Source organism: Dendronephthya gigantea, unplaced genomic scaffold, assembly GCF_004324835.1.
Source record: "Dendronephthya gigantea isolate DGI-Jeju-01 unplaced genomic scaffold, DenGig_1.0 000454F, whole genome shotgun sequence".
NCBI classification, from domain to species: Eukaryota; Metazoa; Cnidaria; class Anthozoa; order Malacalcyonacea; family Nephtheidae; genus Dendronephthya; species Dendronephthya gigantea.
In genome coordinates, this window is record NW_021163464.1 from 13,212 (window position 1) to 38,299 (window position 25,088).

Sequence of the window (25,088 nt, forward strand, 5' to 3'; positions counted from 1 at the left end):
GTAAGATTATGATCTTCTTCCTTCAAATACGAGCTCATAACACTCATCCTTTTTTTCTTAAGCTAATTTCTCAAATAAACTCGCGGAAATTTGTTTTCCATAGTTTTCCTCAAAGTTTTTTTCTCCATTTTGCATGGTTGTTACAGAAATTTGCACTGTTACTGAAAATTTCACTGATATAAACATTTGGGTAAAGTTGTCGAAATCAGCAACTTTCGTATAAGTTATAGAGGAAAGCTATAGAGATTTTGATCTGTTTTAGTTGTATTTTTAAGAAAAAGTCATGGATATATTAAATTCAAAAGTCAGTAAGTTATTTTGAAATCTCTCTAAAATATGCAATAAATGCAAGATAGAAATATTTTTAATTGAGCTTTTCTGAACTGAAGCGCGCACTATTTACAGTAGACACTTAACAATTATGAAACGATTGCGTTTACGAACATTTAGCGAAATATAAGTTAGGGTAATGAGAGAAAGTTATTCCAATTTATACTCAGTCCTGATAACGTATTTGTTAAAGTTTTTATGACACACTCCAGCGAAAAGTCGGCACTTAATGGACTAGCGTCATTCGCGCAAGGTTTCCAAAAACAGGTAACGATTTTAAATAACTTTGTCCGCTGGAAGGGTTTTTTAAATCAGATTTATAAAATATATTTGGTCAAAAAACACATTATTAACAATTATTGGATGAGGCTGAGCATGATATCAGGTATTATTCAGACCGAGGTCAAAGTTATCGGCCGAAAAAAGCTAATAATTGTTTAATGTCGTTGTACGTGACCAGACAGTGAGAATTGTTTTTAGGCTCTTAGCCAATCAAAATCTAGCTAGGACCAAATAATACATAATAATAGTAATATCAACCAATAATAATATCAATTAAAGGCTTATGCTGGGTTTGACGAAAAACAGTAGAAAACTGCAAATCACCAGGCATTTTTATGCTGTGGTTGATAGAAAAAAAACTACGTGGTTAAAAAACACTTTACTGCAGTAAGTTACGAAATATTACATGAAGGCAGTGTTTGAATCTATCTATATGTATAAAAAATGCAAGTTTGGAGGATATACGCAATTATTATATGTACATGTCAATTGATTCTCCATCAATTCACAAAATAAATTATTTCATGCTTCACGTTGTGTACAGTGACGGCATTCGTTCATCAGTTATTATTTTTTCAGGTACATGTTGCATTATATGGTATTGGAGTGAACGATACGTCATTTGAGAGTATTGAATATGGATCAGTGTTAACACTGGCTCGAAGATATGTAGATTTAATAAAAGAAATCCAGCCTGAAGGTCCATTTTATCTTGGTAAGAACTCATTATATGAATACTATATTGTCACCAACTGGAAAAAATTTAAAAAAAAGTTCACTATGGTGTCATTCAAGAGTGGTCTTTTAGTGAAAAATACCTTTCATGTATATCAGATACATCAGTTATAGTCAATGGATGTTTGCTCATGCCCATGATTTTTGAAACACATTTTCAGCTGGCCACTCGTTCAGCGGTTTGTTGGCTTACGAAATGGCAAGTGAACTGAAAAGAGATGGTGAAACTGTTGCGATGGTGTTCATGGTGGATACGTTCGCATGGCACCCTAAAGCACTGACAAACGGCAAAGAATTCATGAGAAAGATCACAGAGTTAACCTTGAAGTCAACGGAAAAATATGTGGTAAAGAAAAATATTAATTTTCCTATATTACTCAACCGGTAGCGTAGTACGGGGGAAATAGTTATTTTTATTCTTGTTTTTCAATTTGTTTCTATGTTTGGCAAAGTAGACTTTGTGTTTCGGAAACTTCCGTCAGATTTTCCGCTTTGAATTAATGTTGAGACTAGAAAAATTTTAAGTAAAATATTTAGCAGAACATCCTAAAATTGTTAACATGGGAAAACTTTGTTAATTAATATTTTTAATAAGTTATAATTTTTGCAAAATTTGACAATTCTGCCGACGATAGTCGATATACAATTTTTCAATCTTTTACAAACAAAATTTTTTCCAATTTTGCTAATTTGGGATGGTTTTTTTAATGTTCAACCCGGTAACGAATGGGTTTTTTTGTTTAAAAATTGAGTTTCATACTGGTTTTCTGTATACTTCGAGAATCCAAGCCCTAAATATATTTCTCGATTGGTTTCTTTATTTCAATTAATGAGTGCGTATGTTGTTTACTTAAGAATTAAAAAACGAGTCGCGTGCCTTTATGGTGTAATAATGCACGATGGGGAATGTTGGGAGAATACGAGAGAAGCTTTTATTTCTTTTATAATATAAGAAGAAATTATAGGGCAACAACAAAATTTATTTTTTTGATCAATAATGAAATTCTCCTTACATGTCATTTAAGATGTTGCTTAGCAACAAAAACTTCAAAAGCCAGAAGCGTGCATTATGGCCTCACAATGCACGCGCAGTAGCCAATCAAATTGCTCGTTATATCATACTTATATTATATTTACTCAGGATGAGTGAGTTTTGAACACTACAAGAAATATTTGTAAACCAATGATTTACCTTGGTCAAAAAAAATGAATAGATAACCACTTCAATTTTTTGTTTTTTCTCCGTCATAAATAATTACGCACGATTGGGCTAACAGAAAATGCTCATACATGTTACGTTGTATAAATTCCTTCTCAGACAAGACGACTGCTCGAAAAATTGCCTTCGTCGAAATGGGTAAAAGTGAACATGACGTCAATGATTATTACGAGGAATTACAAGATCAGGAAAAGGTTATCGCTGTTTTGGAGAGTGAAGCTGCTGAAAAGAATATTGATCTTCGTTTGAAAGACAGAATTGAGACTACTAAGTACGAAGTCAAATCTGCTGCTGAAGGTCATTTAGATTGGCAGCCTTCTAAGGTATATTACATTCACTTTATTATGGTATTTTATTCACTAGGAGGAATTGCTCGGCACTTACATGGCAGCGACCGCTCTTCTTGTCTTTTGGCAATAATTAATAAATACTGAAGAGTGTGTACCGAAGGGACCGATGAATTATAATTTCTTTATTTTAAGGTATCCTATGACGGGGTATTGACATTCGTTTGCTGTGACGAGACTAAGTCGTTCTCCCTAAGCAAGCCAGAGATATGGAAAACGTTAGTTGAGAGAATAGATTTCCTTTACGCGCCTGGAAGTCATCTAAAAGTACGAGATGGAATTAGTGGAGAAAATTGTGGATCCATGATAATGACAACAGCAGCAATGAGCTATCTTTCAAAATCTCAACACCACAATTTCCTGGCTGTAAGAACAAGACGTCAAGAGAAATTGGTGGAATTTCTAAAGCAAGGAATACAAATCTGGATGCTTTCAAGTAAACAAAATATTGCTATAGCGTAACGTGCTTCAGAAGAAATATAGTTGCGAGAGCATCGGCATTAAAGCTGGGGAATCCTATTCTTAATTATAGCCCCATATTTAAACAATTTTTAAAGAGCCTTTTGTTCGGTCACATTTAGCGTGACTTCGAGCCTTGGGCTGAAAAATGGTAACTTGATGATAGCTTGACTTGGATTTTTGCACAACTTTTACACCCTTAAAATTCAAAAAATTTATGCTAGGGAAAATTTTTAAATGCCGCACATCGTTAATCGTTAATTTATTTGTTGTGTATGTAGGTTTCTCAAAATGGGTGAAAGGCACTCTCCAGTTAAATTCGGAAGAAACAGAGTTTAATTTTGAATATAAATTGTTAGGATTTTATACAGTACGAAATTTTTTTGTCAAAGGTAAGCCCCAGATTACAAATAACAACCCTAAATAAATAGACTCCTTTTGAGTCAATATAAACTTTTCATCTGAGTGAGAAAAAATATTAGTCTATCTTGAAAATTGTCGATAAAAGTAGAGGTCGGGTTTCGGTTCATTAAAATACAGCTGCAGTGTCAAAAAGAACGACATAGTCGAGGGCCGGGTGTCATTGCGTTCATGGGATAGCGCCCCAACCCCCCACCACACACTGTATAGCTTGAAAATCCCAAGATGTTCCTCTTTTATCCGCAAAGTAACCCTCCTTTGAGGCTTCAATTATGCCCTCTTTGCGGCGTTCATTATTATGTGTAGTAATAATTGATCAAAGACTTTTTTTAATGCTGTCCTGTTACCCTCATTAGATCAGAACATGAACAAAAGGCAATGTTTAGGTTAATAAAGTATTGCATGCATATTCATATGATTACTTTACTTTTTAAGATTTGACAAACATCATGCCTGGTAGGCATGTTGATGAAATCCGTAAGCGCCATGGCAACAATCCTTTCACTGATTTCCTCACTTGTATGCTGACCAAAAACGGCAGCCTTTGGACGTTTCGTTCGTTAGATTTTCAGCGGCTCAAAATGCTGGTAGATGCTTTGGAAGCTCTTTTTGGAATACCGTTCGTGCAGTGACGGGGACTATAAAGGATAAGTTCAATCATTATAATTTCATATATAAGGTTAATAAGCAGTGTGTTGTTTACCATTGGCATTTTTATTAAAATAACTCATACGCATGGATTTATTGCAATGTAGTTTACAAAGTCTAGGAACTTATTAAGGAACTTAATTGCTCTAGGCAAAGTAAGATAAATCTTAGTAAAGCGTAGGATATAAATCCATGCAACCTATATTACAAAATTACTTTTTTATATATCGCAAACAATATTATTTTCTCTGCGTAACGTAGCTGCCATTGAGATTTGTTCTTAATAAAACTCTAAACTTTATAATGCTTACTGCTGTATAGGGTTTTTCATGTTTTGGAACAGGTGCTTTCAAGTTACGACCGTTTTCAAAAATCATTTGTACGAACATTTGAAGCGTTTATACGCCAACTAACCAACGGTTACGCAGTTCCTAGTCCCTATAGTACGATCGTACTTGTTGAACAATTGAACTTCTATACTGCGATGTGCTTCTGAATTTTGCGATCGAACATTTAGGTTCGCAGGGCATCTAAATGCGAATATGTTTGCGAAACAATACGCGAATTGTATTGTTTATGTTCAAAAGCTCTATATTGAAGACTGGCACGTTAACGAGTTAACGCCAGAACGGCGTCTTGTTACTTATCAATCTTTATACACGGGATAAAAACATCAGTGTTTACAGGTATATACAACTGATATAACATGCAACTCTGCTATCCTTGTTTGTCCTGTTTCAGACTGAGAATAAGAACAAATTATCTATCGTAATTCTCTCTACTCTGGTTTTAGTAAATGAAAGTAATCACCACACAAAGATTAACTTTCACGACCCAACGTTTCGACACGCCGGTCTAGTGTCTTCATCAGGGGTGATCTGATGTTGAAACTCGGTTCCTTATGTATTCTAAAAATGACGTCATCTATTAATCAGATGTAAATATTCTTTTGGCAAATAGCTTCCGTCATCCCTATTAAGGGCACAAAGACTCGAATTAATATGCCAGGCTTCCAAACAACGCCTTTGTCCATAACGATCATTAGTGGTAATGACTTTTGAATCGTTCCACCCAATGTTATGGTTAGTTTGACACACGTGTTCCGGCAAGGCTGATTTTGAACTGTCTAAGTTCGAAACGGCCTTTTGATGTTCTTTTAAACGTGTGCCGAACTGGCGTTTTGTTTGACCTAGATATTCTTTCTCGCAATCACCACATGGTATAGGGTATACAGCATGAGTTTTCTGTTTAGTCGCTACGCGATCCTTGGGTTTCGCGAAAATATGTCCCAATGTCTGAAAGGGTTTTAAGGCAACTTTTATACCACAATTATTCAGGATCCTTCTGATTGGTTCTTGGAGGAGGATCCTGAATAATTGTGGTATAAAAGTTGCCTTAAAACCTTTTCAGACATTGGGACATATTTTCGCGAAACCCAAGGATCGCGTAGCGACTAAACAGAAAACTCATGCTTTATACTCTATAACATGTGGTGATTGCGAGAAAGAATATCTAGGTCAAACAAAACGCCAGTTCGGCACACGTTTAAAAGAACATCAAAAGGCCGTTTCGAACTTAGACAGTTCAAAATCAGCCTTGGCGGAACACGTGTGTCAAACTAACCATAACATTGGGTGGAACGATTCAAAAGTCATTACCACTAATGATCGTTATGGACAAAGGCGTTGTTTGGAAGCCTGGCATATTAATGCGAGTCTTTGTGCCCTTAATAGGGATGACGGAAGCTATTTGTTAAAAGAATATTTACATCTGATTAATAGATGACGTCATTTTGAGAGTACATAAGGAACCGAGTTTCAACATCAGATCACCCCTGATGAAGACACTAGACCGGCGTGTCGAAACGTTGGGTCGTGAAAGTTAATCTTTGTGTGGTGATTACTTTCATTTACTAAAACCAGAGTAGCGAGAATTACGATGGATTATATACCTGGTTGCCGTGAACTCACAAATTATCTAGTTATAATAAGTACAAGTAATATGAGAAGCTCCCTAAAAAGTTAAAAATCTATACTAGCTAAAAGTTAAGATTGAAAGTGGTCACAGATAAGTGACCTAAACTCTGTAAATTTTTTTGCCAACCTAATTTCTATTGGGAGACTGTTAAAAATATTTTCTCCAGCAAAGCGAAAGCTTTGTTTTGCAACTTCAAGTTTTACCACAGGGTGCCCGCCTCAGCGTTTGTTATTAAAATATCGCTGTAAAAACTAATGCTGCAAAAATGACAAGAAACGACTTGCCGTTGAATTTAAAAATATATTCGACGAGAAAAATAACTTTCAGTTGAATTTAAAAAGTAAATTCCGAGGTAAATTTGACAACAGTCTACAGAATTGCATAAGAAAAATAAAGGCACTTTGTTATAAACGTACATGAAGTACTTCAGCGTGGAGCCTTAAGCACTGATGTGTTCGACCGCGGGTGCAACAATTATAGGGAGAGAGAGGAAAATAATAAAGGGATGAAACATCAGAATTTGCTTTGTTTCAATGCCTTTTAAAATACATTAAAGGTGGTTGTCCACAACTTTTTTTTTTCTTAGGGGAGATGACTTTTGTTTATTGCATATTGTTATTGCACTTAGGGATAGCTACTGAAAAATGTAACTCATACACACTCAGTTGCTATGGCAACCAGGTAATTGGCCCCCAACAGTGATTTCGGAGCCTTTGTGCCAAAAAGGATTGCAGCAAAACTATTAGCTAAAACATTAAAATTTCTTCACTATTTTGACAAGTATAGCCTAAACTATGCTTTGACCTACTATAATCTTACAAGAGTCATTCATTAGTGATCTCTCACTGGTAAATTATTGCACGGCAATATATAAATAGTGCTGCATCAAGGATGTCACTCTGGATACATTACCCCTAAACACCAGGTAATAAGTCAAAGCACAGTTTAGATCAACAAGAGTATACCCTGAAAATTTCAAGGCAATATCTCAAATACTTTTTGAGATATTGTTTTTCCCGTATGCTAAATGCCGTTCTGAGAAAACAAAGTTAAAAGTTTAATTAGGGTAAGCGTCTTCTAAAAATCCAGTCAATTTAGGGTTTATACCCAATATAAAAGCTAAAAACCCCCTGGCAGGTAAGTGTCTCCCTCTTTTTCTTTATTTTTGTCACTTTTGTGCTTTCTTCTCCCCCTTAGTACCTTCCGCCTCATCTTCGTTTTATCACCCTCCTTCAGATTTGCTGACTTGACCCGTCTGACGTCCCTCTCATGACATGCTTCTTCACAGTACTTTCCAGGTGTGATGTGCAGTTGCTTAAGAACTTTAAAGTGAGCAACAGCATCATACACAGCTAAGGAAATCACTTGGCTACCAACAAAAACCTGTTTTGGTACACGTTCCCATATCATCGCATTTAAGGATTCATTCCGATTCTGGGTTTTTCCATGGAGACAACGTTCCAAAAGGCTGGGCTCACTTAACCTGGCAAATATGGGCTTAACCTCTGCGATAACATCCTTTGGAAGACCTTTGCCAGGCTTATAATCTTTTGTCCCGCAAGCCACGTCCCTCTTGAAACCACACCAACTCTCTTTTCCATCGGGACAGTGAATGTGATAGTTATGATTCGCTGATGAGGCACAATGAAATAGGGTGGCGTGGATTGCCTTTTTCATTGCATCTAAGTTCCCACTGTTCCTTCGAATTGCGATGCCAAAGTAGTTTTGGAGCTTATCGATCATGACATCCGTAAGCCGACCTTTCCCACCCAAGCCTTTTTTTCTTTCTTCAGTTTACGAAGGGCTGTGCCGACTCTTTTTTGTACGTGGCCAACACATTCTTGCTTTACAACTGTTACACTGTCTTGACTGTAGGTGTCCTTCACAGCAGGAAAGCTTTTGCTATCGCCATCCCCATAAAATTCATTATAACGAAGGCTGTTTTTCTCCTTGGAACGTTGAAACATCCTCTTCGCGCCTTCAGGTTCCATCGCTGGAGCAGAGCCTTTGTAGTTGACTGGACATTTCAATGCATGGTCAGCTTTCCCAGCAAGGTGCTCCAGACTATTTTGGTCATCCCCTTCATGCTTTTGACATATCTTGCAAACTTTACTTAGAGGCTCAACATCCAGGACTTTGCCGGTATCCATAAATATAGCCGTTACACAACCATTTAATGATTGGAAGCCTCGTCGTTGCCATGTTCCGTCACAGGAGACTCCACAGTCAGCTGTGCCGTCAGCATCAGTTCCTTTCAAGTTTGCTATTTCTTTAGCAGCGGCAGACATTGTCTCAGAGGCAACTTGTTTTGCAGCAAGTAGAAGAGATTTGTTGTGGGCTGAGTATGGAGTTGCACGTGGAGGTGGTGGCATGTTCATCGTACCACAAAAGCGTCTGGCCTGTGAAGCTCCACAACCAATTGTTCTCATAGAATATACAAGCCTTTTGTTCACTTCAAAAGAACAGCCATTCCTTTCAGACGTGTAAAATTCATTTTCCCAGCGACATGATGCACAGCGCAGGACCAAACACGAAGCCAAGCCTTTTCTTTTCACATATTCTTCAGTAACTTGTAGTTCGAACTCGAAGCAACTGCTACAGGGTAATCCAGTCAAAACTTGAGACAATATTTCCATATTAACAATACGGAAACCAGCGATACTTTCCTTTTGCTGGCTCATACGCCTTTTAGTTGACGGGTCCAGTCTAATTTTCTTTGCCGAAGCAGACGGTCCACATTGCTCGGATGTGGTTTGTTGACTTTGGTCACTTTCAGACGTTGTTTCTTCGACAGAAATGCCTTCCTCCGTCATTTGTTGTAGCCTCGTATACTTATTGCAAACGAATTTTCTCTTTTTCCTATATCCAGAGCGGGTTTTGCCCATTTTAGACAGAGGATTGAGAAGGATTGCAATCTTAAATTTTTGTCAACCAATATGGCGTCGCAGAAAGAAGCTTTACATAAAATGCGTGTAATACTTCATGAAAATGCAAATATATTTCACAAAACTACAACACGTAGGGAGAGGAGGGACAGTAGAATAAGAATAATTTGCACAGAATTTTGGCTACACAAATATTGAGCGATTATTGGTTGCTTTCGTGAACAACAACGCGTTGCTACGGGCGTTGCTAAGGAAGAAATAATCAATATACTTTTATAAAACAGCAAAAATATAGGTTTTTTGCAAACAATTCGAAAAAATAAAGGTCAGAGCCTGGAAGAGAAGTGTTCAAAGTACCCTTTTCATCAATTTTAAAATTTAAAAAATTTTTGAAAAATTTTGTGGATAACAACCTAATGAACTACAATTATTAGAACAATTGAGCGAAATTTTTACAGTAGTAATCCTTCAACGGTCGTATAAGTCAAAACAACGGAAATGTTTCTTTGTACATGTAATTTTGCCGTAAAAGTATTCCCTTATTTTCACGATATGTGTTCCGCAAGTAGCCAGGAAACTACGTCATCATCGGATCATCGCCAACTGTTCGGAATACTGCGAGAGCTTGCGAGCATTCAACGAAAATCATAACAAAAAATTTGGCGAGAAAGTTCTTTGATAGTACCACTGAGCTATATAATAATTCCTGGAGAACCGGCTCCTGATCAGAAAGTGAAGCGACAAACATGGCGGATTTTGAGCTTTGTGACGTCACCTGGTCCCCTTTGCTCATGGTAATTACCACTGACATACTGCGATACAAAGTGAAAAACTATGTGTCTCCCTCCTGGTTTTTACGAAAATATTTTTGATTTTTGGTATATATTTTTTTCGTATTTGCTCTAAAAAAGATAAAATTGTTTATCTTTTTCAACGTTCGACAAAGTAAATGGAGAAGCGGCTTCTTGCTCTACATATGACGTTGTAAATGGCTTAATTCACTTATCGGGAAAGCTATTTTTGCCTCAGGTGAGCCGGTTTTCAAAAATTTTCCTTTTTGCCTTCGGACTATAGCATAAACAACTGCAAAAGCGTCTGGATAAATAGTTATATGTTTTTATTGGCCTTTTGTTCTTTAGTACGTGACTTAATTACGATAGGATTCATAGGAAAACTTTTTTGTGTCAGGCGAAAGTTATCAGCAATTAATGTTTTGAATTTTGAGGTGCTGACTGCTGATACAAAATATTTCACTCTAAGATTCAACCTCTGGTAGACTTGCAGCTGTTAAAGGTCTAATATGTTATCTTGTTTGCCTTGTCAAAAGTCAATTTATCATGGTTTAATGGACTTCTTGCAAAATTGTTTATAATCAATCTACATTTAATTTGCTCTTAATGATGATTAGTATTATTGTTATTCTCTCTGGGTGCAGAGTACTGTATATATTGAATACAGTTAATCTTAATAAGATCTCTATTTTTCAGGATGAAGATGCTATAGAATTTAACAAGAGATGGCTTGTTATGCAAATTACTGGAACATTGTACTGATAATTTTACTATATAGACTTGTTGGCTGTTGTTGGCTGTTGTTGGCTGACATTTTTTTACAATGGTTTTTCCGATTAAAAATAATAAATAAATGCATAAAAACATGCATTAATTGAGCAGTGTGTCTTCAATCTGCAACAACTTTTATAATTTCCTGGACAATGCATTTCCCCCACACACCATTAAAGGCTAAAATTATTGGGCTAATCAGGGTTTTTGGATAATAGACTGACTAATGGAGGGGTGAACAAGCACAGTTGCATTTTTGTGAATTCATTAGGCTATTGTATTTTTACTACTCCTGCTATTAGGTATAATTTCATATCAAATACAAATCATCAATGACTGAATCATCAATCAATCATCAATGACACCTTTACAGGTTTAAACTAAGGTGCATTACAAAAAGCGTATACATCGTCTGTAGCTCATTGAGGAACAAGGTATGACCTAAATAAATATATGCCATGTAAATATCACTTCTGGTTATAACTATTGTATCCCCCCCCACTCAGTACAATTGCTAATCTGCTGCCCAATATCTTGCATGAGCTTAGGCCTTGATTCTTTGGATTTAATATGCACAGGCATGGACACAAGACAACATAACTGGATACTTTCTGTAATCTTTTACTTCAGGGTTTAAGAAAAATCAGATTGGTATCCATAAAAGACATTAAAAAATTACGACAATACCAAAAAAAAATTTTATACAGTAATGTATATTGAAATTGAAAACAAAGAAAAGAGAAAAAACCTGTCAGCTTCATATTATTGTAAAATTTTCGACTTTGTCCACGTATTAAATTTTTTTTATGTTCGCCCAATATTTGTTTGTTTCGGCATTGGCAAAAACAGTACCTATGACTGGTACATAACCGAAATAAACGCTTTATTACGCGTTAGGTAAAAAATATATCGAAAAAACAGAACAACAAGGTTTCAAGGCAGTCGGAAGAAACAAAAATACAAAATATTCATAAAAACCATTTGGGGGATTACTGTATCGGGCTCAGAATTGGGCCCGGTCAGTGGTATTACCATGGGCAAAGGGGACCAGGTGACGTCAAAATGACGTCACAGAGGCCAAAATCCGCCATGTTTTTTGCTTCACCTTTTGAGCAAAAAACATTAGGACTCCATATTTATATATATATATATATATATATATATATATATATATATATATATATATATATATATATATATATATATATATATATATATATATATATATATACCTGTATATATATATATATATATATATATACCTGTATATATATATATATATATATATATATATATATATATATATATATATTATATATATATATATATATATATATATATATATATATATATATATATATATATATATATATATATATATATATATATATATATATATATAAATGCTTCACCATTTCAAGAGTGGATTTGATAGTAATGACAAATCCAAGGAGAAATGTCCTGCGTTGATGATTGATGATGGGTTTGCCATCATGAGACTTCAGACTGAGCAAATATTTAGCGGTTGATTGGAGTGTTGCTTGCCATCCACTCATATCAGACAACTTCAGAGGTTTTTTGAAGGCTTTACCATGAGGATTTCGTGAATTGAGCATATCAAACAGCCTATCTATGATTCTGACGAATGTAACTGTCGCTTCACTGCCTTCAAACTCAGGCTGCTTCTGAACAATGTTCATGAAATCAATTGCATCTGCTACTGAGGCACTGAGTGTTTGGGCTGCCAAACTCACATTCATCTTGTGCTTTTCAAACTGTACATGGTTGTTGGACAGTTTGTTGCCGAGTTTCATCCCTTCTTGTTCTTGAGCCAGATGAAGCATGTCAAAGAACTTCCATCGGGTGAGGTCTCCATCACTCGACTGGATTATGCCAAGATATGCCAGGGCGTTTCTTGCAAGTTTCAGCATTTGGCAGGCATCTAAAATGCCAAAGACGTCTTCACCAGTTTCTGGATGTTTAAACTTTGTCAAAATATCTTCATAGGTGTTCCCAAATCGACATCCAAGCTTCTTGAATGTAGAGATGTTGGTTGAGGTACCATCCGATGTGACACACCACACTTTAAAACCAGAATCACTTGCCTTTGCCAGTGCCATCTTGATTAATTTTGCCTGGACAGTTGCATTGGCTTTATCTCTTAGGAAATACATAATTGGTTGTTTCCAATGGCTTCTTAACCCGACTAACAAAAACACCAGGGCTTCGGATGCAATAATTTCAGGAGCTTCGGGTAGACCATAATCAACATAACCCCTGTACTTGTCATTTGCTGGCTCCCACTGGACTTGCTTGCGTATGGCTAGTGCATCAAGAACCAAGCAGCAGTCTTTCTTATCAGGACTTGACTTTGCTTCCTTCTCCAAGATTTGAAATGACTCACCAATGAAACCTGGTTCACAATCCACGTTCCTTGCCCATTTCCTGATTAGAGATGGATTTGGGAGTGGCATGATTGATCGGACATATACATAGGCTTTAGGGGAGTAATAGCTGAGTGTCAGTGCAAACTCTTTAACAGTGTTGTCATATCGCCTTCCTTTTGATGCCTTTCTTGAGTTTGAAACCATGTTCTTGAATATGGATCCCTTCAGACCATCAAATTTGTTGTGTAGTTGCTCCTCTTCAGACAGACTGATTAGTGACTTCTTCTTCAATTCACAAATAAGCTGTTTCATGTTTGTTATTGACAGTTTATTTCTCCGCAACTTCTGTTGTAACATTTTTATTTTCTTATTTTTTTCAAAATTTCTCTATCTTTCTCCACAAGGACATCTGTTAAAAGGTTTTCAGATTCAGTTACAGATTCAGGAGACTCTGATGACACATGTGCTTGGCAGGCTGAAGGAGAATGAAGTGCATGTTCAGGGCATATTGCAGTGGCATCTGAAGTTAATGACTCCATGTCTGATGTTGAAGATGATTCAGGCAACTCTGGAAACACAGGTTCTTGGCAGGTCGAGGAAGCATGAAGTTGATTTACAAGTGAAGTTAGGTCATGTTCAGGGCATATTGCAGTGACATCTGAAGGTAATGGCTCCATTGCTACCATGTCTGATGGTGAAGATGATTCAGGTAACTCTGGAAACACAGGTCCTTGGCAGGTCGAGGGAGCATGAAGTTGATTGACGAGTGAAGTTAGGTCATGTTCAGGGCATATTGCCGTGGCATTGGAAGGTAATGACTCCATTGCTACCATGTCTGATGGTGAAGATGATTCAGGCAGCTCTGGAAACACAGGTCCTTGGCAGGACGAGGGAGCATGAAGTTGATTGACGAGTGAAGTTAGGTCATGTTCAGGGCATATTGCCGTGGCATTGGAAGGTAATGACTCTATTGCTACCATGTCTGATGGTGAAGATGATTCAGGCAACTCTGGAAACACAGGTCCTTGGCAGGTCGAGGGAGCATGAAGTTGATTGACGAGTGAAGTTAGGTCATGTTCAGGGCATATTGCAGTGGCATTGGAAGGTAATTACTCCATTGCTACCATGTCTGATGGTGAAGATGATTCAGGCAGCTCTGGAAACACAGGTCCTTGGCAGGTCGAGGGAACATGAAGTTCATTGACGAGTGAAGTTAGGTCATGCTTAGGAAGGGATGCATTAAAAACTGAGGGAACAGCATTATGTTTAAGCCGTTTACTTCTATCATGTGTGAAGTCAGTCTTTAAAAAATGTTTGCTGCAAATGTGGCTAAATTGGCAAGCTTTCAATTTATTTCTTTGACCATCGTTTTTGTTGATAGAACTTTCCCATTTTTCAAGCAGTTGAGAATTCTTTAATGGAAACCTAATGAATGTACACAAGTGCTATTAGAATAATATAATTTTTACAACATGAACTCAAAATTATGCATAATTTTGTTTCACTGTTTTTGAAACTGCTATTCTGAACACAATAGACCTTTTCAGATTGTATGCAAATTAACCGTTTTCAAATCACATAGTCTGAAATGGTTAAGTTTTATTGGCTTTTCCATAGTCACAACATCTGAAATAGGGTTAATTTTTATGCAAGCTGAAATGGTCCATTGTATGTAAAGATCAGCTACATCAGCTTACTAACTTAAAAACTCTTTTGCAGGCCACTTAAGTAATGCATTAAACATCTGTTTCTAAAATATCATTTCTATAACCACATATATCCTCTTGTTCAAAGCTTCAATAAAGAAAATATTTTATTTGCATATGAAAACTTTCCAGTGTGCTGTTAGAAAGTTGCTTGCAAATTTTGTCCAAGCTTGCCAGCTTTGGAACAACTGGTCTCAGGAAGGCATCATACTGCATGTACCTGCATCTCAAATTCATGTACATGTCAGCTTGCAAAAAAAATAATTGAACATCAATAGCCTCAGCAACACCTACTAGTTAGTTGATTTGAGGGTGGTGAAAATGAAATGTTTTGACAAATATGCAGCACAGAACTGGGCCGTTGATATGAAATTGCACATATTTGGAACCAAGCAAAAAGATAACACAGGGTGAAGAACTAACCACTCCAATTACAGAGTCTTGATTTCAGGGTGACCACCATTCAAGTCTATGATTCACAAAAAAACCCAATGCCAAGAATATATAGTTTTTTTAATGAAGTAAATTTTGTTTCAATGGACATGATTATATAAAATAAAATTATAAGTATAATATAAATCATATACAAATATACATCATGAAAACTCTGAGAGTCTAACTAAAAATACTAAAAATAACAGTTCGCTCTACAATACAATGGTTTTCGACTGTGCAAATGTTATCATATGTTATAAAAATTTGGTTGTCTGCTATAGTGCTACTATTAAAATCTCAGCGATGCAAGTGAGCATGCAGCATTGAAGTCATTTAGTCATCTACTGAAATTAAAGACAAATATACAAGTTTTCATGCTAACTTGCTTCTTCTCGTCGTTGCGTTGACGGCTTTCCCTTTGGAAATGTTGCATACAAAAACAATTAAATTTCAACCCGGAAAAAATACACACATCCAGTCGAAATATAATTTGAGTCGCTGTTGTTTGTGTTTGTAACTCATCGCCATGTTGAATAGTTTTTCATGTTTTGAATTATGCAAGGCGCTTTTGGGCGGGAAATTTTCAGTGTTTAAATATTCAAAACAAATATTATTTGAATTAACTACCAAAACAATTAAATTGAAACACTTTCTCCCTTTTTGAAACAATTTCGGTGCGACGAACAAACGTTTTAAAAACTTGCAGCAGACTTACGAGAAATGGCGAAGTCAGTTTACCAACCTGGGGCCGGTTGTATCAAGCCCGTTTAGCTTAAACGGTGGATAAGTTCAAAATAGAAAGCAAGTCTGCCGTTTTATTCAACAAGCAAACTAAATGTTTTTAATCTTAATACAAAGATATTGTTTACAACTACATATTCAGTGCATAATATTCAAGTTGACTCATTCAAGAGAGATGTAAGAGTGTTATTTAATTTTGACTTATCCACCGTTTAGGCTAAACGGGCTTGATACAACTGGCCCCTGTGAAACGAAATTAGCTCGTGACTTGCTCCGTACTGCTTGCGTTTGCACGAAGAAACGATGCAATATATCGGCATTTTTTTTGGCTAACTTATTAAGTTCGATACCGGTTTCTTCATGTTTTCTTAATGAAGACGTTTTCCTCACCCTTTTTTCCAAAAGCAAACACAATACAGTAGATTTTAGGATTACACAGTTTGCGCCCAAAATGTATTGCATTGAGTTTGTTATCTTTTTCGTGATTGCATTCAAATTTATACTGGCCGTGTAACGGTTTGCATTCAGGGACTGAGACTGACGTACAAACCGCGTGATTCTGATGTTTGGGAGACTGAAACTGACGTACAAACCGCGTAGGAAGACTGGGCGTTACGCTTCATTTTTCGCGCGCTTAAAGTATGGAAGTTATCATTCCAGATATAAATATATATATATATATATATATATATATATATATATATATATATATATATATATATATATATATATATATATATATATATATATATATATATATATATATATATATATATATATATATATATATATATATAATATATAATATATATATATATATAATATATATATTATATATATATTAATATAAATAATAATATATAATATATATTAATATATATTATATATATATGGAGTTCACTGGAGCCGATCCTCCAGGAATTATTACATAGCTCAGTGGAGTAAACAGAGACAAATGTCTTTCCGCAATAGAAACATTATTTGGATTTGATATATTCTATGTCTGTCAGCAGTCCAAGTTATGTAAGTATGATATATGCCAAACGAATGCTGAGAATATATTTTAGTAATGTTTTTCGGGCGATTTATATACCATCTTTATAACAAATAGAGATTCTTGAACGTTGTATCCCTAGGGGTGAACCTGCTCAATCAAGAACAAACGAATGTTCTTGACCTTGCTTTGGCAGGCCACAATGTTTTCTTTTGTGGTTCCGGCGGTACGGGGAAAACATTAGTGAGTTTGGGAGACGCAACGCGAACGCGACGGCAACGTTGAATTTTGCGCGGTTGGACTGGATCGAGTTTAAGTTGACGTTGTCGCGTTTGCTGAAGTTCTGTTCACAAGGGCATTTACACTGTTTTGCCGTCCTCTCGAGAACGTCAAAATATTATGGCTACGGACAAGTAAGTTTGGCATATTGTTGCTATTTTTTCTTCTTAATTTCAGTGAGATGACCAATTTAAGTAGTGAAGACAGAAATAATCAGAAATTAACATTTATTTTGTAGAAAACCGATGAAATGGAGCGAAGCACACGACATGCATTTACTGCGCAAAATACTTGCTGAACGACCGTTCGAACACCCGAAAGGCTCTCGGCAAATTGGAACAGCATGGCAAAAAATTGTGGATAATCTTAACGGCAAGACCGAAGTTTCATTCAATCTCAAATCCATTAGAAGCGTACGCGACAGATACGGGCTGCTGGAAACAAAATACAAGAGGAACGTATCAAACGAACTAAGGGAAAGTGGCACGAACCCTGAATCAACTGAATTTGATATGGCAATGGAAGATATCATAGGCCAGTTTGAAAGTCAAGAAGAAACTGCTTGTAAGGCTAAAGAAGCCAAGGATGCTGCACGCTCGAAATATGCTAGGGAAGCTGAAGAGATAAGACAAACGGCTATGGAGACATTTCGTGAAACCAAAAAACGTGCAGAGGGGGGAATCGGAAAAGGTTCAGATGACGAAGATGGCAGTTCGTCATCAGACACGCTACGCTCAACTAAAAAGCGTAGAGGCAGTGTAGTGGATTACTTGCTCAAAACAACCGAGTGTAACAAGGAAATTAAAAAACAAGAGCTGGAAATGAAACAAATGGAGATCGAGATTCGTAGGGAAGAATTAGAAGCACAGAAGAAGAGGGATGAAAGTATGCTTCAAGCATTAATAGCATTAGCTAAAAAAGACTGAACATGCACTATATAAATTGTATGTATTTAATTTTTTTATTTGTTGCAAGGAGTATGCAGGCTATTTATCGATTGGAGAGACTAGAGTCTGTAATTCTTACATTTGTTCTGTTATTCTTTTGTATATCCAGGCATATTTTGTTCACTTGGTTTGCATACAAAACTGGTACTACAGATGTTATACTAGGTCAGAGATCCCAATTCCCTCTCAGACTTGCATGGGGAATTACTGTGTCGGGAATGCTGTTTGTTAGCCGACAATGAACTCAGCTTTGTTTAGACATGATTTATTACTCATAAAAAAATATAACAATACAAAAGAACTCTTTTCAAAAACCTCACGTTCACACAACGTTTTGTTGAGCCTTCCTTTTTTGTCCCCTGATCAGCGGTAACTCTACTGTATTACTTAGTCTTATGTGCAGGAATATTCCCAACACTCTCCCCCTATTTGATTTGGAGAGATCAAATAATTATATGAACAACTACAACATCTTAAGTTATGAGTTCTATGGTTAACTTTCAAGTTCAAACTCGGCAACGTTCTTGATTAGCTTCTCGGCTTCTTGTGCGGCTTTCCGTTTTGGTCGGAACTCCCTGGCTTCTGCATTCAATTCAACTGCTGGTTTCTCCACTGGAGGATCATCACGTTCTAATTCCAATGGATACAGCTGTTGGACCACACGGTCGAGATATGGTTTTCCGGCTCGTAATCGTACAGCTCTAACGACACCATCTCGACCCTTAATAGGTTTAACAACAACACCTAGATTCCACTTGCCACGGTTTCGCTCGTCATTCTTAATAAAGTACGACTTGACCAATTTTGATATTTGCCTTTTCCCCACCTCGTAGATCATGTCTTTATCTGAGACCTCGCAGGTATTCGTTGGTCCAACGGGACCATAAGGCGTCCTTGCATCGAGATAGGTACTTGGCTCGCTTTCTCAATGGATGATCTTCAATCTTGCTGGAATCTTCTTCCGGCAGATTATTAGGTTGTCCGAACATCATGGCATTTGGTGTTAAAGTCGGCAATTGGATATCATCGTCTTGGTAAGCTAAAGGTCAATTGTTCAATGTGACTTCCACATCCAGGATAATTTCTTCGAGTTCGTCCCATCTTAGATTTGCCCGACCGATCGTCTTATACAGCGCTCTTTTAACAAGTCCAACCATTCCAGCGCTCTCTCAACAAGTCCCACCAAGGGGCCTTGCTCAAGTTGAACTGCCACACGATTTGTTGATGGGCCAGGTAGTTTTGAAAACGTTCATCTTTCATTATCTTACGGATCCAATTTGCAGCCGAAACAAAAGTTTTACCATGTCCGAGTAAACTTTCCGCGGACGTCCTCTTCGTGCTATGGATCGCTTAAAACTGTTTATGAAATTCTCGGTAGTTTGGTCATGAAGTAATTCTAAATGAATAGAACGAGTTAGGCTGCAGGCGAAGAGCAAGATGTACGCTTTAAAAATCTTTCGTCTTATTGATCTTATAGATAAGGGGCCCAGCATAGTCGACACCAAGAACTTCGAAGGGAATTGATCCAACAGTTCTGTCGAGCGGCAGATTTCCAACTGGTGGATTATGATAGGCAGTTGCCTGGAAACGCGTGCACCCGTAACAGCCCGCAATCACTTTCTTTGTTGACTGGCGAAGTCTTGGTATCCAGTAACGCTGACGTAACCGGGTCATGGTTAACCCAACTCCCCCATGCAACGTTTCGACGTGAGCATCTTCAATCATTTTCTCACTGAGCAACGTGGCAAGCGGTACATAAATTGGATACAAGCCTTGGATTCTTCCGCGGCATTCAAATAGACCATTTACGTTTCTTTGAAGATTAAGTCTTAGCTGATCGTTCTTAAATTGTTCCGTTTCGATTTGTCTTTCGGTGAATTTCTTCACGAGCAACTCCACTTGAGTTTCGGTTTCAGTTGTTGTCAGCGGATCACTTTGTTTCCGAGTCTTGCCCAGCGTTGCCCTGAAGTTGTTTACAAATCTGGTTATCCAACCGAGGATACGAACAGATTTCCAGAAAGTGTGCTTTTGCAGCAGTTCATCCACTTCTTCTTTGACTTCTACAACTGCAGCAAACAAATTCTTGACCAACTTAACTTCAGATTCCGACTCTTTACCGGGTTGTGCAACTATGTCCTCAGGCCATTGATCGGGATAAGGCAGCCAATCTGGTCCATTCAACCATGACTCGGTCAGGTTATTTGGTAAACATCCACGGCCACCAAGGTCTGCAGGATTCTGGTGTTCCCGACATGCCTCCACTGAATGTAATCCTTGGCGTTCATTTTCTTCGTTCTATTCGCAACAACCTGTTTATAGTTGCCGTTTCCCTTTATCCAATAAAGGGCGGTAGTACTATCTAACCATGCAAAGACTGATGTAACTGGATAACTCAGCGCGTTCTTGACATTGTCGACGAGGGTTGCTGCCATGTGGGCTGATACAAGTTCTAATCGTGGGATAGTCAAATTCTTTTTTGCAAGTCTCGACTTCGCAGCTATTAAGCCTTGATTGACTCCCGATTGCTGGTGCACAACTGCGTACACGGCTGCACACGTACCGTCAGAACTAGTGTCACCGAACGCGTGGAGATGGACTGCTTCAATCAGTTCTTCAAAGGCTGTGATGTGTCAGCATAACCAGGATTAGGTATAGACAGGAGAACGCTTTTGGCAACCTTGCTTACTTGGGTTTTCATTTCAAACTTTCCTCTAACATCAGCCACAATCACATCATAGATCTCAATTCTCTGAATTGTCGATGACATCATCATATCAATATGCCGGTACTCAGTTCGTGAAAGCTGTTTCCTTAGAAGCTTTACCAAATCTGCAGAGATATACGAACTGCCAGCTCTTGTGTCCAAGAGGGCCCTGCATTTTATCCCATTGACAACCGCTACAACAACTGGATATATCACCCTCCCTTTACCAGTAGCCAACATCATTTGTTTAGTTGCACTTCCTTGGTCATCACAAATAGAGGTGTGATGTTTCGCATTACACCGAAAGCAAGTTGTTTTACTTCGACATTCGGATGCTCGATGTTTTACACCAGTGCAGTTGAAACATAGTTTTTTCTCTAACAAGATCTTCTTTCGAGATGTAATGTCCACAACTTGGTCGCAGTCTACGGACTTGTGTAGGGTTGACTCACAGAACACACACAGTCTTGGTTTCCATGATTCCTGCTTGGCATGTAAGAACTTTCCAGATTTTTGTTGATAATGGCTGGTACCCTTGTGATCTGACTTACGGTCTTCTTCTGATATGGGGTTCCTCACACACCATTTTCGCAGTGCTTCGACCGTCTCACCAAATCCCCAATCTTGCCAATTGTCATCTGATCGTACCAAGTCTGCCCGTATGCCTGGTAATTTATCCAGCGTGCTTCGTGCAAACCCCTTTACTTCGTTCAGCTTCCCCATGGTTTCTAATGCTTGTGTATTTGCAACCAGTGTTTCAAAGAAACGATTGATTTTCCTTGCATCGGACCCAGATATGGTTGGTAAGGAAATAATGCTCTGCATATGGGCATTTGCAACTTCACTTTCTTTCCCATACCGCGTCTTTAGGATAGTTTTCGCTCTTTCATACCCTTCGGTAGAAAAGGGCAGACCATCAATGAATGCACGGACCTTAGGAATAAGCAACTCTTTGAGGTAGGACAGCTTGGTAATGGGGCTGATCTCTGCCTTGTCAATTTCTTTTTCAAATTGCCCCCAGAATCTCTGCCAATCCAAGTGAGTTCCTTGGAATTTAGATATTACTAACTTGGGCAGCTTGGCAGAATTGCATTGGCTTGCAGACTTCATTTTAACTTCCTCTAATCCCCTTTCAAACTTCCGTTTCATTTCTAGTTTAGCTCCCTCGAGTGCCATCTCTTCCTCATAACGTTTCCTACGCTTTTCTTCTTCAATTCCTCCATCCTTATCCTCAGCTTTCTGGAGTTCAATTTCGCGCAGTTTCTCACTCTGTTGTTTCATTTCACTGATAACATTTTCAAACTCAAGTACAGTTTGTTCTAAGTCACGGCTCCATGTTCTAACTTATGTGAGGTCATCCCACTGAGCTATATAATAATTCCTGGAGGACCGGCTCCTAATGTTTTTTTCTCAAAAAGTTAAGCAAGAAACATGGCGGATTTTTCGTGCTGACGCCAGATATGGTCCCACTGGGCAATGGTATTGACCACTGACCAACCGCGATCCAAGCCAACAGACGTTTTTCTTCACCCTCCGGTTTTTTGCAAAAAATTCCCGCCTTGAACAGTTTTTCAAAGTGTTTACACGCATTTAAAACGTTAACCAAGGTTTTTGAAAATTTTTCATAAATATGCCGCGTTTTTGTTCAGCTTTTGGATGCCGTAACCGACTGTCAAAGGAAAATATTTCTTCCCATCGGTAAGAATCTTCAGATTTACATTTCAAATAAAATATTTAAATGTGTTTTAAAAAATGCGATATAATTCTTAGGTTTTTACAAGACTGCATTAACTCACGACAGCAAAACAGCGGATTAACATTAAAAATAGGCTTGGAGTTATTTCGGATTAAAGCGCTATAAATATAGTTTTAAAAATTTCATATTCTTTTATATTTTACGTATTGTATTTCTGTATATTTTAGATATTGTATTTCTGTATTTGCATATTTTAATTATATTTCGAAGTCACGAAAGACGCCATCACGTTCAACACGTCGCCGTGTAATTGCAATAGTTTAGGTAGCCTATAAATGTAAGCGCCCTGATTTTACTCTTGAACTGAAGCTTGCTATAATAGGTTTGCAGACGATGTATTAATTTAAGTCAGGGTCAAGTACGGTCAAGAGTATAATCCTCATTTAATCTTTCTAACATTCACTTGTATGCACACAGTTAATGGATTTGGTTCATTTGAACACCAGCATTTAAATACTAATTATTGCACTGCATAGATTTTCTAATATCTTAGATCATTAGTACATTGTTATTATATAGCTTTCCAGATATGAAAATTTATCCTGAGATACGTGCTATGTGGGTTAAAAATGTAAATAAGAACTCCCCAGTCCAGTTTGTACCTACAAAGGGAAGCCGATTATGCTCAGAACATTTTGCAGTGGAGACGAAACAGCAGACTGGAAGCAGAGTGATATTGAAGCAAAATGCTATCCCAACTATATATCAAAAATCTCAGGTCAATACCAAATATTGTTAGTACAAGATATAGTAATTATTTGCAGTAAATAGTTTGAATATGGTTAGATGCATGCCACTGGATGTGACAATATGAACATGGTATATACAGCCTGAGGGTCATTTTAGTATATTTGTCTCATTAAATTGGCTATATTGTTGAAATTATTAGGGGATAAACAATGTAGCTGTAAATGTAATGTTTGAGAAAAAAGGTTTATTACAAAGAGTAAAATTGGTAAATGAGGTGAGTGAAGGAGCATTAGGTTTGGAGGTCAGAAATGCAATTGGAAACAAGGAAATTGAATATATGAGGGATGGCTCTGGGGCAATCACAATTGAAGACAGTGTAAGTATGGAATACAACGTAGGTAATGAAGACAGTTTAGGTATTGAGGGGGTCACTGAAGAAATTTCTAGTAGTAATGAAGGTGTAAGTATACTCGGAAGGAAAAGAAAACTTGAGGATGAAGTGATTTTGGATCAGGTAAGCACTGCTCTGAAAAAGGCTCATATTACTAGAACATCTGGAGCAGCGAATCATGATCACACATATCACATCAGTAAATCTCGTTGTAGTTTGAAACAACAAGTCGATGATGTTGTCAGCAAATTGACAAAGTTGCAGAAGAGGTATAAAGTATCCGAACAAAAGACTCGGCGTCTGAAGAGAAAGGTTGTGACTCTGAGTTCAGTGGTAAGTGAGTTAAAAAAGAAGAGTCTTATAAATAGTGATTGTGCCTCAATCTTGGAAACAACCTTTTCCGGAGTTCCAAAGGAACTGATGAAAAGGTTGGTGTCGCAAAAGAAAAAGAAAAATCCTGGCGCGTATCTACCTGAGCTAAGGTCATTTGCTCTGACCTTAAAGTTTTATTCAACGAAGGCATATACAATTATGTTCGGAAAAGTTTCAAGCTAGGGCTGCCACACGTATCTGTGATCCGATCGTGGTATACGTCGATGGATGGTGAACCCGGTTTCACGAAAGATGCTTTAACAGCTTTGAAAGCTAAGGTCCTTGCTGCAAGAAGAGATGGTGAAGAAGTTGTTTGGGCTCTCACCTTGGATGAGATGTCTATACGAAAACACGTCGAGTGGGATAGCAAGAGAATGCGTGGTTATGTCGACCTCGGAACGGGCATTAAAGACGACTCTCTACCTGAAGCTACCGATGCTCTTGTGTACATGGCCGTTTGCGCAAACTCAAGTTGGAAATTACCCTGTGGATATTTTCTGGTGAATGGGCTGACTGGTGAAGAGAAGGCCAACTTAACGAAAGAATGCATTCGGAAATTGCACGAAGTCGGGGTGAAGGTGATTTCTTTCACATGCGACGGTCCATCGACCCACCAGGCGATGTTAAAGGAGCTCGGCGCAATTCTTACACCTGATAGCCTGCAGGCGTCTTCTTGGTTTTCTTATTTGCTTCAAAGCAGTTTTGGGATTGGCCGACGATCTGGTTATGCCGGAGAAACCGGTTCTGAAGTACCTTCTGACGTACAAGATGAGTCAAGATCACTTGGAGTTGTTCTTCGGTGCTGTGCGAGCATGCGGAGGA

At 37.6% G+C, this 25,088-nt stretch overlaps 1 protein-coding gene and 1 long non-coding RNA gene across 2 annotated transcripts; one reads left to right on the top strand and one right to left on the bottom strand.

Moving 5' to 3' along the window:
- Positions 1 to 2,864: 2,864 nt before the first annotated feature.
- LOC114543409 lies at positions 2,865 to 3,746 on the top strand. The gene is made up of 3 exons (XR_003690028.1): positions 2,865 to 2,889; positions 3,049 to 3,349; positions 3,654 to 3,746. It is a non-coding gene; the product is annotated as an uncharacterized LOC114543409 (long non-coding RNA).
- A 16,053-nt stretch (positions 3,747 to 19,799) lies between these two features.
- LOC114543407 lies at positions 19,800 to 22,338 on the bottom strand. Its single transcript, XM_028562397.1, has 2 exons — positions 21,040 to 22,338; positions 19,800 to 20,591 (listed from the first exon to the last, which is right to left on the bottom strand). Exons 1-2 carry the CDS (start codon positions 22,336 to 22,338, stop codon positions 19,800 to 19,802), a joined length of 2,091 nt encoding a protein of 696 aa, XP_028418198.1.
- Positions 22,339 to 25,088: the final 2,750 nt, after the last annotated feature.

Bases quoted from the DNA above. Each gene is read 5' to 3' on its own strand.
- LOC114543407 (XM_028562397.1), bottom strand. From the start codon at position 22,338: ATGAAACAACAGAGTGAGAAACTGCGCGAAATTGAACTCCAGAAAGCT. The intron at 20,592-21,039 runs GTAAGCAAGGTT...CGGGAACACCAG, and splicing joins AGTTTGAAATGAAAACCCAA to AATCCTGCAGACCTTGGTGG.